This window comes from Camelus ferus, chromosome 13, assembly GCF_009834535.1.
Source record: "Camelus ferus isolate YT-003-E chromosome 13, BCGSAC_Cfer_1.0, whole genome shotgun sequence".
NCBI classification, from domain to species: domain Eukaryota; kingdom Metazoa; phylum Chordata; class Mammalia; order Artiodactyla; family Camelidae; genus Camelus; species Camelus ferus.
Genome location: NC_045708.1, coordinates 45,602,838 through 45,616,387, shown reverse-complemented (window position 1 = coordinate 45,616,387; position 13,550 = coordinate 45,602,838). Strand labels below are relative to the sequence as shown.

At 36.1% G+C, this 13,550-nt stretch overlaps 1 protein-coding gene across 8 annotated transcripts in view; it reads right to left on the bottom strand.

The window, feature by feature from the left end:
- Positions 1 to 13,550, bottom strand: part of PATJ (PATJ crumbs cell polarity complex component) — a 291,845-nt gene that overhangs the window by 221,036 nt on the left and 57,259 nt on the right. For all 8 annotated transcript variants that reach the window (XM_032494431.1, XM_032494436.1, XM_032494434.1 and 5 more), the window contains 2 exons: positions 11,167 to 11,328; positions 8,125 to 8,256 (listed from right to left, as the gene is read on the bottom strand). In XM_032494431.1, the coding sequence (XP_032350322.1) occupies positions 8,125 to 8,256; positions 11,167 to 11,328 (294 nt within the window). The remainder of the gene's footprint in view (positions 1 to 8,124; positions 8,257 to 11,166; positions 11,329 to 13,550) is intronic.

Genomic DNA, 13,550 nt, shown 5'->3' with positions numbered 1-13,550 from the left:
CATATTGGTGAACATAATATCTGATTAAAGCAAAACACAGGGGGAACCTGAGCCCTAGAAAGTGGTGTGTCAACATCAGGTGGCCAATTTCCTTTCACGCATCATTAACAAATTAGGGTTTTGGTACCCGAATAAGGCAACATCCCTTCCTGGCCCTCACCGGGGAGAGCACTGCTTCTCTAGATCACTGCCCGGCTCCCAGTGACACCCACAAACAGGGCAGAGCAGTGCAAGTCACCAGTACACATTTTCAGGGCTAGGAAAACAGGTCCTCCGTACCTGTTAGTGGATTTGGTTCGGTCTCTCTGCTAAACTCTGGGAAGGGCTATGACTTTCAACCTCCTGGTGTGGTTCTCACAGCTGACATCAGAATCCAGCGGGAACTTTCAAAACACACCCACACTCAGGGAGAGAGGGAGACTGGCAATGAGACACCTCTGAAGACTGAGTTTCTTCTTGAGACCAACTCCTTTTTTTAAGTTATGGTTCTGTCTTTAATTACATGGGAGACGGAGATGCAGAGCCAGGCTGACATTCACTAACTTCCTAGAATGTCTTGAGCATTTCATAGGAGAGATACAATCACCAGGTATTACCGTAAACCTGAGCCCCCGATCCCTCTATTTTAGCTCTCCTTGGTCACTTCATAAACACTAATCTTTACAGTTTGGTCATTTCTGAAATACTCACTGAAGGTAATAGAACAGACACATCATTTACAGACTGTCCTCCTCGTCAGCGATGCCTTCTAGTATGATGCAGAGAAAGTCCGTAAAAAGGTTTGTGAAAAGAGCTACCCCATGAGAAAGCCGCACCCAGCTGACAAGCACTTGCTGCCTGCCCTCTATTCTCTCTCCTCCATTAGACACAATGGGAATTTTTTTTTTTTTTTGCGCCAAATTCATATTCCAGAGGAGCCATGAAATTCCCACAAAGTTCAACATCAGGCCTGACTTAAGATCTTTTGAGGCCTCCTGCTAACTTCATCCCCCTGCGGCTGCCTCGCTAGGGCAAGCTTTTGATCTGTACTATCTGGATTTCAAGCTGATATACACACAGCCTCTTTGATCTCTTATTAAGTGGCTTCTGGTCTCCTGATGCCTTTAGTCTTGCTGCACTGAGGGTTCTGGAAGTCAGTCATCATCCTGAGCGCACTACAAACTCCACACACCAGGAGTGGGCTCCCTTCTTTCACCCACTTCGCAGGCTTGAAAAGCAGTCGTTAAGCCATGAGAGAATTTCCCCAGTAGCCACATTCAATCCACTCCATGAACACACCACTAAGAATTATTTTTCAAATGAAGCAGCTTAAGATAATTTAAAGGACACAGGACTTTCCCATAGAGGGAACGGAAGCAAATCCTCTGTGAAAAGAAATCTTCAGCTCGGCTGGCACTGGAGCTTACAGTTCTTTGATGTTAATAAAAATACATGTGGATAGGAATCAGGGATGGGCAAAGAGTAGCCTTTATCAGTTCCAAGTTCCATTAAGCCAAAGTGACCTTTAAATGCAGCTGTGTGGTTTGTTCAACAGTATGCTATGTATTTCCAAGGACACGGATACTGCCGTTAATAGCAAATTGACTGCATTTTGCTTAGTACGAATATCTTAATCCTACATGGATGAACTGGATCCAGAATTCCCAAAAAAAATAAAAACAGCAACAAAAGAAGGGGAAAAAACCCCTGCAAAACAGATACCAGTGGCCATGTGATGAGATCCCTCGAGCTTTAAAGTAGAACTATATAATAACTTGCAATACATCCCTATCATCTATATCTTAGATTCTGGAAGTAGGTTTGTACCTGAATTTTTAATGTTACTAATATAGGTACTACTACATGCTAAAATTATGTCAATACTTACCAAATTCTATATCCCAGATTCTATAAACTAGCATTAGTATGAATGTAAAGAAATTGGGCTTCCACGAGTTACTAAAGACTACCTACTGATAGCTGCATTCACCCAAAATCTCAAATCTCAAAGCAAAAATTAGAGTCCTTAATTTCTTCCATTTTTAAACTCAATCTTCTGATAAACAAGATTAAAACTGGTATAAAAATAAGAATAGACTTAGCAACACCAATATCAGTCTGAATGTAGTTTATGCTCTCTCTTAGCTATAAAGGTCAATAAATTAATTACTGCCAATGTAAAGTTGAAACAAAGTTGATAGTTATATATTGCTATCACTTAATCCATCTAAATTATGGAAAACCATTAGCAGATTCATGAATTACGCATCTACTTACACTTTATTTTCAGAAGAATTATCTAAGCAAAGAAATCACATAAGAAGGCATCAATTTTACGTGGTCTAAATACTTGCGAGTCTCACATTTATGTTCAAGCAATTTGGTAAAATGTACCAAAATTTAAAAGATATATAGTTTTTTGATGAGCAATTCCTTTTCATACACAAGAGTATATGACAAGGATGTCTACTACAGACTCATCTGAAATGTCTACCAACTGGTTACAGGCACTTGGTTAAATAAATTATCGCACATCAACTGTAACATACTATGCAGTCATTAAAAAGAATTAGGTAGCTCTATAAAAATCAAAATGAAAGAATATATAATTGAGGGGAAGAAAATCAATGTGCTCAAAGTGTGTATGATATATTCCACTTATGTATAAAAAAATAAAAACATTAAGCCGCCAAAAACCTACGACTTACATAACCATGTATGTATAAAATACCTCTGAGAGGAGAGACAAGAAAAACAGGAGTTTTTAACCTGGGAGAAGTAAGGGATTATGGTCAGAGGTAGATTTACTTGTCACAGAATACCATTACGTACCTCTGAATTTTTATGCCATATGTATGAATTACTTATTTTTAAAACATTTCTAATGTGCTCAGAAAGTCATTCTGCTGCACATATGGTAAGAAAAAACCCAACTTAAACCACATATGTGAAATGCATACAATTCCTTCCCATAACTTTAAAAAATCTTTTTTAAAAGAGAATTCTGTTTAACAGAGTTAAACAGAAGCCGTACACTAGGCTTTTCTCAAAAATACTAAGGTATACCACATCCAAGACTCAGTATATTCATACTATTTAAGTCTTATAGCCCATTTCTTCTAAGAAAAATTAATCAGGGTTAATTTTTATAGGGAGAAATATTTTCACTATTTTCTTAATGAGCCATCTTTTGCCTTTGGTCTTTCAAACACCTTTTTAAAGTGTTACTATTTACGTATGAACCGCCTCTCAATGGCTGCGCCACTGTGTTTTCTATTTTCATCTCTCTCAGCATCTGAGACAGACCCAGCCTTTCAAAAATATCTGCTTAGGCAAAAACTGAGTTCGGTCCCCATATCAGGAGAGGAGACAAATGAGAAATGGTATGTGGGAGGGAAGAGAATTATTGGTTAATAAATTCTACCTTTTAAATCATTGAAATTCAAAGGTATCAAGAATGGCAATATCGTGGCTAATGTTCAAAAATTGGCTAATGTCAAACATTTCCAGTGAATTATAATCATGAGGGGTTATTCAAAGTTCAACATAAATCAAAACACCAGAAAATATCCACTTGCTATGTTTAATTTATAAGGTCAACTGAAGGTAAAATCCACACAGTTCTAAATTTATTTTAAGCTTTTTGGTAGAAATTAAAAATTCAGACTCTCAGACTACCTAATAATTGCTTCATTATTGAACATGATCCCACAACAAATTACTTGCACTAATTTAGGATTCTTAAATTTGTAATTATTCCCATTTGAAGCAATAAACACTAGCTCTTACACAGTGTGTATAAACACTACATTAATTTTTAATACTTACTAAACTTTCATATAAGCATTGAAAATAAGAATACTATCTAGCAGCTTGTCTTTAAGATACGACTTTTTTTTGCAAGTTGAAAAAACAGGAAGATCTGTTGCAATAAATTATGCAGGGAAATACCACTCATAAGTAAAGAAACTTGTATGGTGATTAAAAGCATAGATTCTGGCAGCCGATGGCTTTAATTCAAATTCTAGTCCTGCCATATGCTAGCTGTGTGAACTTTGATTAGTTACTTAACCTCTCTGAGCCTCAGGTTCCTCACTTCTAAAATGAGGATAACAATAGTACATATATCAAAATATCATATAGTTCTTACGAGGAATACACTAAGCAATTAGAACAGTGCCTAGCAAACAGTTAACACTCACTATATGTTAGCTATTATAATTGAATTTGTATTCATTTATCTGTATTAATGTTAGGATTAATATCAATATGAACATTAGTGATATTTCAAGAAATAAAGGTATTACGTATAAATAATGGGGAATCAAGACAAAGAAAACTAGGGCACAGTATGTAAACCACACCTAGAAACTGGCAAAAATGCTGTATTATAAAAACTTATAATCAAATTTCTGAAGAGTTCTATATTGCTTAGAAACAGAGTACAAAGTTAAGCCATAATATTCACCTTCTTGACAAACTATGCACATCACTGTTTTCCATGACATACTCCTGTAAGGCATGACGTTACAGTGACCAATGACCCCTACTCTAACATGGTATGCATACAGGGCAGGATTTTAATTAGCCATTACATGGAGCAGTGCCTAGGCACAGTTGAGACTAACAAATATTCTACTTCCGCTCAAATCACAGCCCAAAAAGCTACAATCACTTCACCCTAAAATTCAATGAGGAGACTTACAACTTGAATCATATTTACTAAGTCTTCCCTGTCGCTTTCTCCTCTTCCTTTGCCCCAGTCTATTCAGAATGCCTTTCATGAAAATGAACTGCCACCTATTTCTCTTTGGCCATATGACTGAGCTGCAGGACTGTGCATCAGATTCAGCTCTTTTGTTTCAGGTATAAAGGACTACTTCTTTTCTCTGCTCAGCTACACAATGTCCATCAATGGTGAATCACTGAGTCACCTGTCCAGAATGCCATCCCATTATTCCATGGCCAGTGCGAGATCCTTTATCTGCTCACTCATCTTTTCCTAAGGTTTGACTCAACTTACATAAAAAATAAATTTCTGGCCATTCACAATTGGGTAATTCACATATGGCTCATCAAGAGTTGGCTGCATTTTAGAATGTAATTTTACAATTAAATTTAGACTCCACTAAACAAAGTCATCCACTTATTAATTTTCCTAATCTAACTGGACAGTTAAAAATTCATAGAGTACAAACATACTATAGGATGGCTCCATTTCTGAGGACAATATCAAGACATTTTGTGTTTACTTTATAAACTAGATTTTTTTTTTTTAATGGAGTTACTGGGGATTGAACCCAGGACATTGTGAGTGTGGGCTACCACTGAGCTGTACCCACCCCCTGATGATTATTAATACTACTCACATTTCCATAATAATATAACATTTCCCACTTCCGTACACATTAATTTATTTAATCCACAACAATCCTTTGAGCTAAACATAATTATCCCAATTTTATAGATAAAGAAATTATATAAGCACCCATGAAATAGTTATTGTGTATAATTTTGTCAGGCTCTTAAGGAAGTTCTTATTTTTCTAGAGAAAAACTTGTGAGAAAAGTGGTTAACTGAAATTAAAATTCCAGAGTAAATTTTCAATTGTTTCAATGCTGCTAATGCAGGTCCTTTACAACCTGGAAGCCCTCCCACTCTACTAAAACTTTCTCCCTATGGCTGAGATGTTTCTACAGTACTTCTTATTTCAAAATACGCTAATTCTTGGGGTGGGTGAGGGTAGAGATCTGCATTAGCCCTATTCAGCTACCTAATAAATTCAAACAAGAGCATCAACTTCAGTAATAACCAGGAACGTGGCCTTTCATGGCTTTTGTTAAACCTTCACCTGGCCTTGCAAAAAAATATTTTTGAACTTTAGAATTTATTACCTAATTACAACAAGGAAGGGTATAACCAATTAATTAACTTGACCAAAACCAAATTTTAATTTGTGTTTACGTGTCATCTAAATGTCATAGTGGATAACAGTTCTACACGCGACTGACAAATGGTGAAAACGTGCTGTGTACAACCATAAGTGTACTTTCAAGATTGACTTCAGGAAAAAATTCAGTTTAAGACTGAATGTTTTTTCTTTCAAGGTTTAGCTACAGAAATAAATAATCTGAGGGTGAGCTCTTTAATGTGAATCAAAGTAGCATTTAGAAAATGAAATTTTTCTATTAGTTCTTCAATAAGCACAAAAGCAAGAAGAATATCTAACACTTCTTTTGCAGTAAAATTACTTTATATAATTTGTGCAGAAATAAACATCAGTACGTGTAATGATGATTGTGAGGAAGATAGCTGGGGAGACACCTAGAATTTAATAAAAAAATAAAACCCCCAAAAACCAAAGGTATGTTACAATACATACCTACATGAATACAGTGAAGAAAGTGTTTAGAAATGACTATATCTATAATTTTTTAAAGTGTAAAGCCCAGAATTGATAAAGGAATTTTTCTATTAACTAGGGATTAAACTGTTAAAGACTATCAAGTTTCTTATCCACCTTGTACTGAAGTTTTGGGTTTGTTTTTTTTTTAAATTTTTGAAGCACTCTTCTACTTTTAACATGTGCAATATTCAAAATACAAAACTTGCAGATAATGACATTTAAGAGGGTAAGGGTAATCACTAGACTTGTAAGAGTGCAAAATCATACAGACTGCAATAATGAAATGTAGCTGAATATCTAAGACCACATCTGAAAGGTGTTTTCTAAACTAAATCCCAATTTTCAAAATGGTTAACAAAAAAATCCCACTGAATGTGTTCGTTTGGTCCCAGTTAGTTTTGGCTAACCTAAACCTTAGTTGATCATTCTGCAAAAATGTATTAATCACCTACCATGTGCTAGGCCATACGGCAACACTGGAGAGGAAAAAATATGATAGTATTCGGCATTTGTCTCATGCATCCTAATATTAACCAATGTATAAACTTCCAGAATCTTACAGTATTGATGTTTCTTGATAAAAATATTTCCCAAAACATGCATTATTTGGAATCAACAACTCACAACACAACAATATTCCAAAGAGAACTCCCAATAACGAAGACAGTTATCTGGCACAGAAATAACGCCCGCAAAAATAAAATAGATACAATCTATTTCAGTGATCTTAAATCACACTGTCAAAATATAGAATTTAATGTTCTTACATAATGCTCAACGTATTTTTCTTTTAATCTATTCCCGATTGCCTTATTAAAAAAAAAAGAATTGATTTTTATATCACTTGGCATTTTATGTGCTCTGATAGAGTACATTCTGCTTTATTAAACCACAATGTGTTTAGGCAGCACTAATGTATTAAAATATGCATCTTAAAAGTGAAGAGATTTCTTGCCAACAGTTTTAATTCCCCATGATAATCAGATGGTCTAAAAATACTATAAACTGGTAAACTGAAATAACATATAGATGTCTTATTGTGACCTTTCACATTGTCCCCACCCCATGCTGAACACATCAGTAACTTTACTGTAGTTATAACTGGGGTTTATAAAATTGGGGTACATATAAATACAAATATATTGTAAGTTCTATATTAAACATAAGTATATTACTTCACCAAGAACATTTCTGCTTCATTAAGCTCATTGAGATTAATAGGTAAGCAAATCAATAAAAAACCTTCAGGTGAAGGAAAGGGAGAGGAGAGTGAGAACCGAGAATGACTGCTAATACTTACCAGGTTTCTTTTTGGGGTAATGAAAATGTTCTTAAATTAGACTGCGGTGATGGTTGCACAACTCTGAATATACTAAAAACAACCGAACTGTATGCTTTAAATGGATGAATTTTATGGTATGTGAAATATATCTCAATAAAGCTGGGGAAAAAGCCCTCTATATAAAAAAATTCATCAAGTTCTAGTCTCTAAAAGCATCCATGAGTACAAAACTATTGCTTCCCTTATTGTCCAGTTATTATATCATCTATCATTTTAGTCACTAAGGGAGCTGTCAATTGTAAAGGTAACAATGGAAATTGTAATATGCATCTTTGGACAGTAGCATTATACATCAAATAATTCAGTTTTGCCTAAATCAATGAGTGTCTTAGACAATTACCACTTCATAAAACTTTAATACAAGTCACTTCAAAAAACTCTATATAGGTTCTTATACCTGGTAATCCAAAATGCTGAATCCCAAGCCTTTATGATCTTTCACTAGTTCAACAGTCTTGACTTCAGGAGACCACAGTGCTAATTCCCCATCATCATCTTCTTCAGTATTGACATCTATATTGTGGTCGGCCTGAAATACCAAAGAACATAAATGCTTCAAAACATTGCCCTTTCCATTCTGAAAAGAACTGACATATGAGGAATCTCATAGCTTCTTCTCAAACTGAGGATTCTCTTTGGCATGCATTGTTTTTGTTTTTAATCTCTTTAAGAGGGGCATGCGCTAGGGTACATATACTCTAGTATAAAATCTTCATGAAAACTCAAGCATTAAAAAAAGATTGTTCATATAGTTTTTAAGTACCTGTTTCATTTAAAGTATTAACACTGACTTCTTATACTTCAATGAGTTCTGTCATCCCATTAGAAGCATAAAAGGAAAAATACGCAATTTAAGAAAAAATGGAAACATACAAAGTCAAAGCTTATAAGATATTCAAGTAGCAATACCCGAACTCATAATCACAGTAAGAGAAAGATATCAACACATTGAGAGGCCAGGGCAGACACAGAGATACCACTTCTGCTGGCTCCCGTAAGTTTTCAAGAAAAACTTCACTAGAAAAATAAGGTGAAAAAAATCCAAGACTTTGGGAATCACATAAGTCTAAAACCAGGTAAAAATCACAGAGTCTAAATGATGAAAATCTGATCTTAGAGGAAGCAGGTCAGCAGAAGTATCCAGGACACAAGTCCTCCGTTATTTTCCCTGACTTCCCATCCCCAAGTCCCCCTACACCAAGCTCCCTCCTTTCCTCCTGCCATATGGAATTCTAGGAAGCTACATGATAGAGGGTCAATTAGTCAACTATGCCGAAAAATAGCTGCCCCAACCTTCTGGTTTTATATTTTTTATAGCACTGGATTCTTTTCATGTGACTTATCTTCCCCAAATACTCTGAACTTTTATCCAAAGCTCAAGAATTATCTTCTTTTCCTTGTAGCCCTGGCAACTAACAAAATGCCTGGCTCTAGTCCAGAATGAAGGGGGCTGCAATAGAGTTTACCATGGTTATCCTCTCAACCCACAATAGTGCCTGGATTGCAGCAGGCACTCGGTAAGTATTTGCTCAATACATAATAAAACACTCTTCCACCTGTGAGTGGGTTTCCCTTAAAACTCTTTTTAATAAAGCTACAAATAACTTTTAAAAGTAGACTTCTTAAAACTTTGGAGGATCTTAGTAAATAAAATGGAAGTACATCATTTCTATGAATACAATTTTGAGTGACTTGTATAAGAAAATCCATTTAATGGAACCAAAGCTGGGGCAGTGGAGAACCCCTCTATTATGGAAGAATAAAGCATCATAGGTAATACAAAAACATTTTAAAACAAGGCATGGACCAGACTTCAGACTTTTCGCAGTACACGGAAAGTCAATATGCAGTCCATGGCAGACTAAATCTAAACATAGGAACAATTTCTTGGTTCTTGAATTATAAAACTTGAAATTAGTGGGAATGTTCTGGATCAATAAACTCCTGCTTATATCAGTCTGATGTGAGGAAATGATACATTTAAAAAGAAAACACTCTTTCTGATAAAAAGTAAAGTTGCAATGGCTAATACAATATGATTGTTGTTTTACTGGGGCATTTAATAGCTTCACTGATTAATGAGCATTAGAATTTTGGCTGAGGTACCTAACCAGATAGGGTTTAAGAACCTAAGATGGTATTGGGATAAATGAAAAAAAGAGAAAGAAAAGAGAGCCAGGATTGAAAGAAACCACATATAATTTTAAAACCCAACTCTGTAAAAATTTCAAGGCATCCAGCATATATATTTATACTCCAGCCTGAAATACATCACTTTGATACAATCAAATACTCCTGTATTTACAGAATAGGAAGCAATCAACTAATGGGCAGCAAGGCTGACATTTAGCATAATTCAAAGCTGTTGTTCACCCATTGTGGTAAAGTATGACAGGTGGGAGCACGGAGTCAGCAAGCTGGGCTGGTGACTTACATACCCTGTACGATTAGATTAATGGCATTTTTATCAACCTTCAGAGGTAAGCCATCACCCACATTTAAGTTTAGTAAAGACAGCGAGAATCCCAAAAATGTGGCATTTGAGTCCTTTCCTTGAAATATGTGCACCAAAGATAAACATTAAAGAAAAAATTCTCAATCAACAGTCAACAACTTATTAAGCACTTCTCTCACAGACTGATGAGGTGAGTAAGCACTGTAAGTATCCTCACTTTTCAGAGGAAGATCAACAGGAAGTCACGTTATTAGCTCAAGGATTCAAAATCATTAAGTGGTAGAGGCATGATTAGGGTCCATGTAACTTGAAATTCAGACCACAGGCAGGTAAAACGGGAAGCCCTGTGTATCTAAACTGGTGTTAACAGAATTATACTCTAAAAAAGGATGGAAAGGAGGAAAGTGACATAAAAGATGAAGTTACCAAAAATGTAAGATGGCAAAGCATGTGCTTAAAACTATTTCCATAATTAAAATGCTCAAAAAAAAAAAAAAAAAAAGACTACCAGGAGCACAGAAATTGTTATTTTATTCTCTGACCTTCTGAAGGCTTTTACAGCAATTTTTAGACTCACTTCAAAATTGGTCATAGATCTTCATGTTTTTAAAGCTCTGCAAAAGGGAAGTCTGTTAGATATTCAACACTCATCAACATCTTAAACTTATTAAGATGAACTGAGTTGAACTAGGAGCCAAAAGTAACGAATCCAGGCAATTAGTAAAAAAAAAAAAAAAATCTCTAAACTTAAAAGTTCATGCACATTGTCACCAACGTTTCAAGTAAAAAAAGAGGAAAGCTTCCTAACATTAAAGAAAAGTAACAATTTGAAAAGCTATGCACTGTTGCTTTTGAGAGCTATTGTAGTCAAATAAAAGAGGAAAGAGATTTTTTCCTCCCCCCTCACATCACAATACACTCTCCGGGGCATCCTTGATGAAGGGCCCTCCTATGGGAACCGCAGTACGTGTATTCATTTAGTACCTCCAATGCAGGGAGAGGGGCCTCAGCGGTCCTTGGTTCATCCACAGAGGCTTCGTCATCAAACAACCGTCGACAGCACACCAAGGTAAAGGGGGGCGGCACTTCTTTGAGAAAGGAGACTGCTTCTCGGCGAGACTTCCCATAGAGCTGCACGCCATTGACCTAGAAAGACAAGGGGTAGGTCAGAACTGAGGAGGCCCCGAATGAAAAAATGGAAATCTCTTGTTTACATCGATCTGTCAAAATGAAAATAAGATATTGTTTTATTTTCCCTTTAAATAAAGGGCCTAAATTCAATCACTTTAGTAGTAATTAAAAAACATTAGACATCTTTAAAATGTACAAAAATTAAGGCTAAAGCTTTACTTAACTTGGGTGAATAAAGTATAAAATGGGTAGAGCACAACTATAACTGGGTACATGACATAATTGTTCACACCTCCCTGCTTTCTCCTTTCTTTTCCAATGTTGTACTCTCTCATCTACTTCCCATTCCTCCTTAAACACACTAAATATCAATTATAGCCTTCTTAAGACTGCTCCCTTTTGCTTTTTCCTTCTATAAGAATATCAATAGAGATATTAACACTAATTTGAAGGAGGTTAAAAACTGCTCAACTTAAATGTGTAGGTAACAAAATCTAGGATACTCAGCTGTCAAAATTTAGCCATCGGTTCACGATTTTCTTTCACATCCCATAAACTCTTAATACCAACCTAGAAAAATTACTTCAATAGAAAACACACATAACTCTGCATGAGATCCATTCTTAAACACTTTGCTGACACAGCCATCAAGTGTAAGAAGTCTAGTTTTCAAACTGTTTCATGTAAGTGTCCCACGTTTAAAAGAACAAAAAGATAATTAACTACTCCTTATTAATGATTATTAATGCTTATCACCAAAAGATTATCTAAATGTCGTATTATATTTAGTACATAATATTAATACTTCACACTAAAGATGATTTAGAAGCGTAAGTCTATTCTCATTTTTCATACAAATGACTTTAACTGAAGCACCTCTCTCATCTGTCTGCCACTCCCAAAAAGCTGAGGCAGGAACAGAATCCAGGCAGCAAATAATCTTTTCACATCTGACTCCTACCTTCCTGGGAGGATTCAGTAGCATTATTAGTTTTAAAGAGATTTCTAGTTTGGCCTTAATTTCTGACAGGTACAGTGCTAATGTCCAGACAACTGGCAGGGCTGACTTTCCTGGGAGGAACCTTTCCACAAAATCTGTCATTGCTCAGAGAATAAGAGCACAGTGGGTTGTTGGAAGCAGCTCATCAACAGTGGTCTGAGCCCAGAGTCATTCATCCCTTGGAACCACTCTCAGGCCTGTAATATACCAAGCACTTAGCCATCAGGCCAGACATAATTTCCATGCTTCTTAATTATTTACAAAGAAATCACAACACAGCAAAGAGGCCCACATGTGCTTCAGGGAGCTAGTCCTAAAAAATAAATACTGTCTCCCAAGACTTTACAACTGACGAAGGGGTCCAGCGGATAGCAAGTTCAGCAGCAGATGCAAGGTTTTTCCTGGAAGAACTGCAAGCCAACCTTCACACAAAAATGGGAAGGGAGGTACTTATCACTGGTTACACCATGTCCACGGTGCCACAAGCACAGAAAGTTCTAGAATCAACCAAATGGGGAGTAACTCATACTGAAAATTAAGCAACCGAATATAATCAAAGCAGGAACTCTCCCCATACACAAGCATTAGCTTGGGTTTCACATTGCCTGAACAGATTAGAAAATCACTTTTCAGATTTTTATCTTGGAGTACATTTAAATATTTATTCAGCTCATTATTTATTCATTTGAATTGTCTCCAATTATTATAGCAATGCCTGGTAGTCCTCCTCACCACTCTCTATCACTAAAGGGATTGGTCACATTTCCCATTAGCAACTCCTATCTAAGGGGATTTATGGCCTCTGTAAATAGCTGCACTGGGCTGAGACTTGGCACAATGTTCTAACCCCAAATTATATTTGTGTTTCAGGTTTTAAGCTCTAAGGAGTACATTACACACACACACACACACACACACACACACACAAACACACACACACAGTTCAGGAGTTTATTTGGCTAACTTTACAGGGACTTTTTAGTTTCTGTATTAGGTTACTCAGAAGAGGCCAATTTTTATTTTAGAGTTTACAATATTTCTCTAGGCTCTTCAAATCCTCTTAAGTGCTGTCAAGTCTTAATTACTCGGACTTTGTGTCTAGAAAACACACACACGTATTCATTTGCAGAGTACGTCATACCATACAACTATTATCCCATTACATTACTTCATTCAATCCTCATTCATCCTACCCCATAACGACTGTTTATGCTGTTTCCGGGTGGAAATCTTGCCA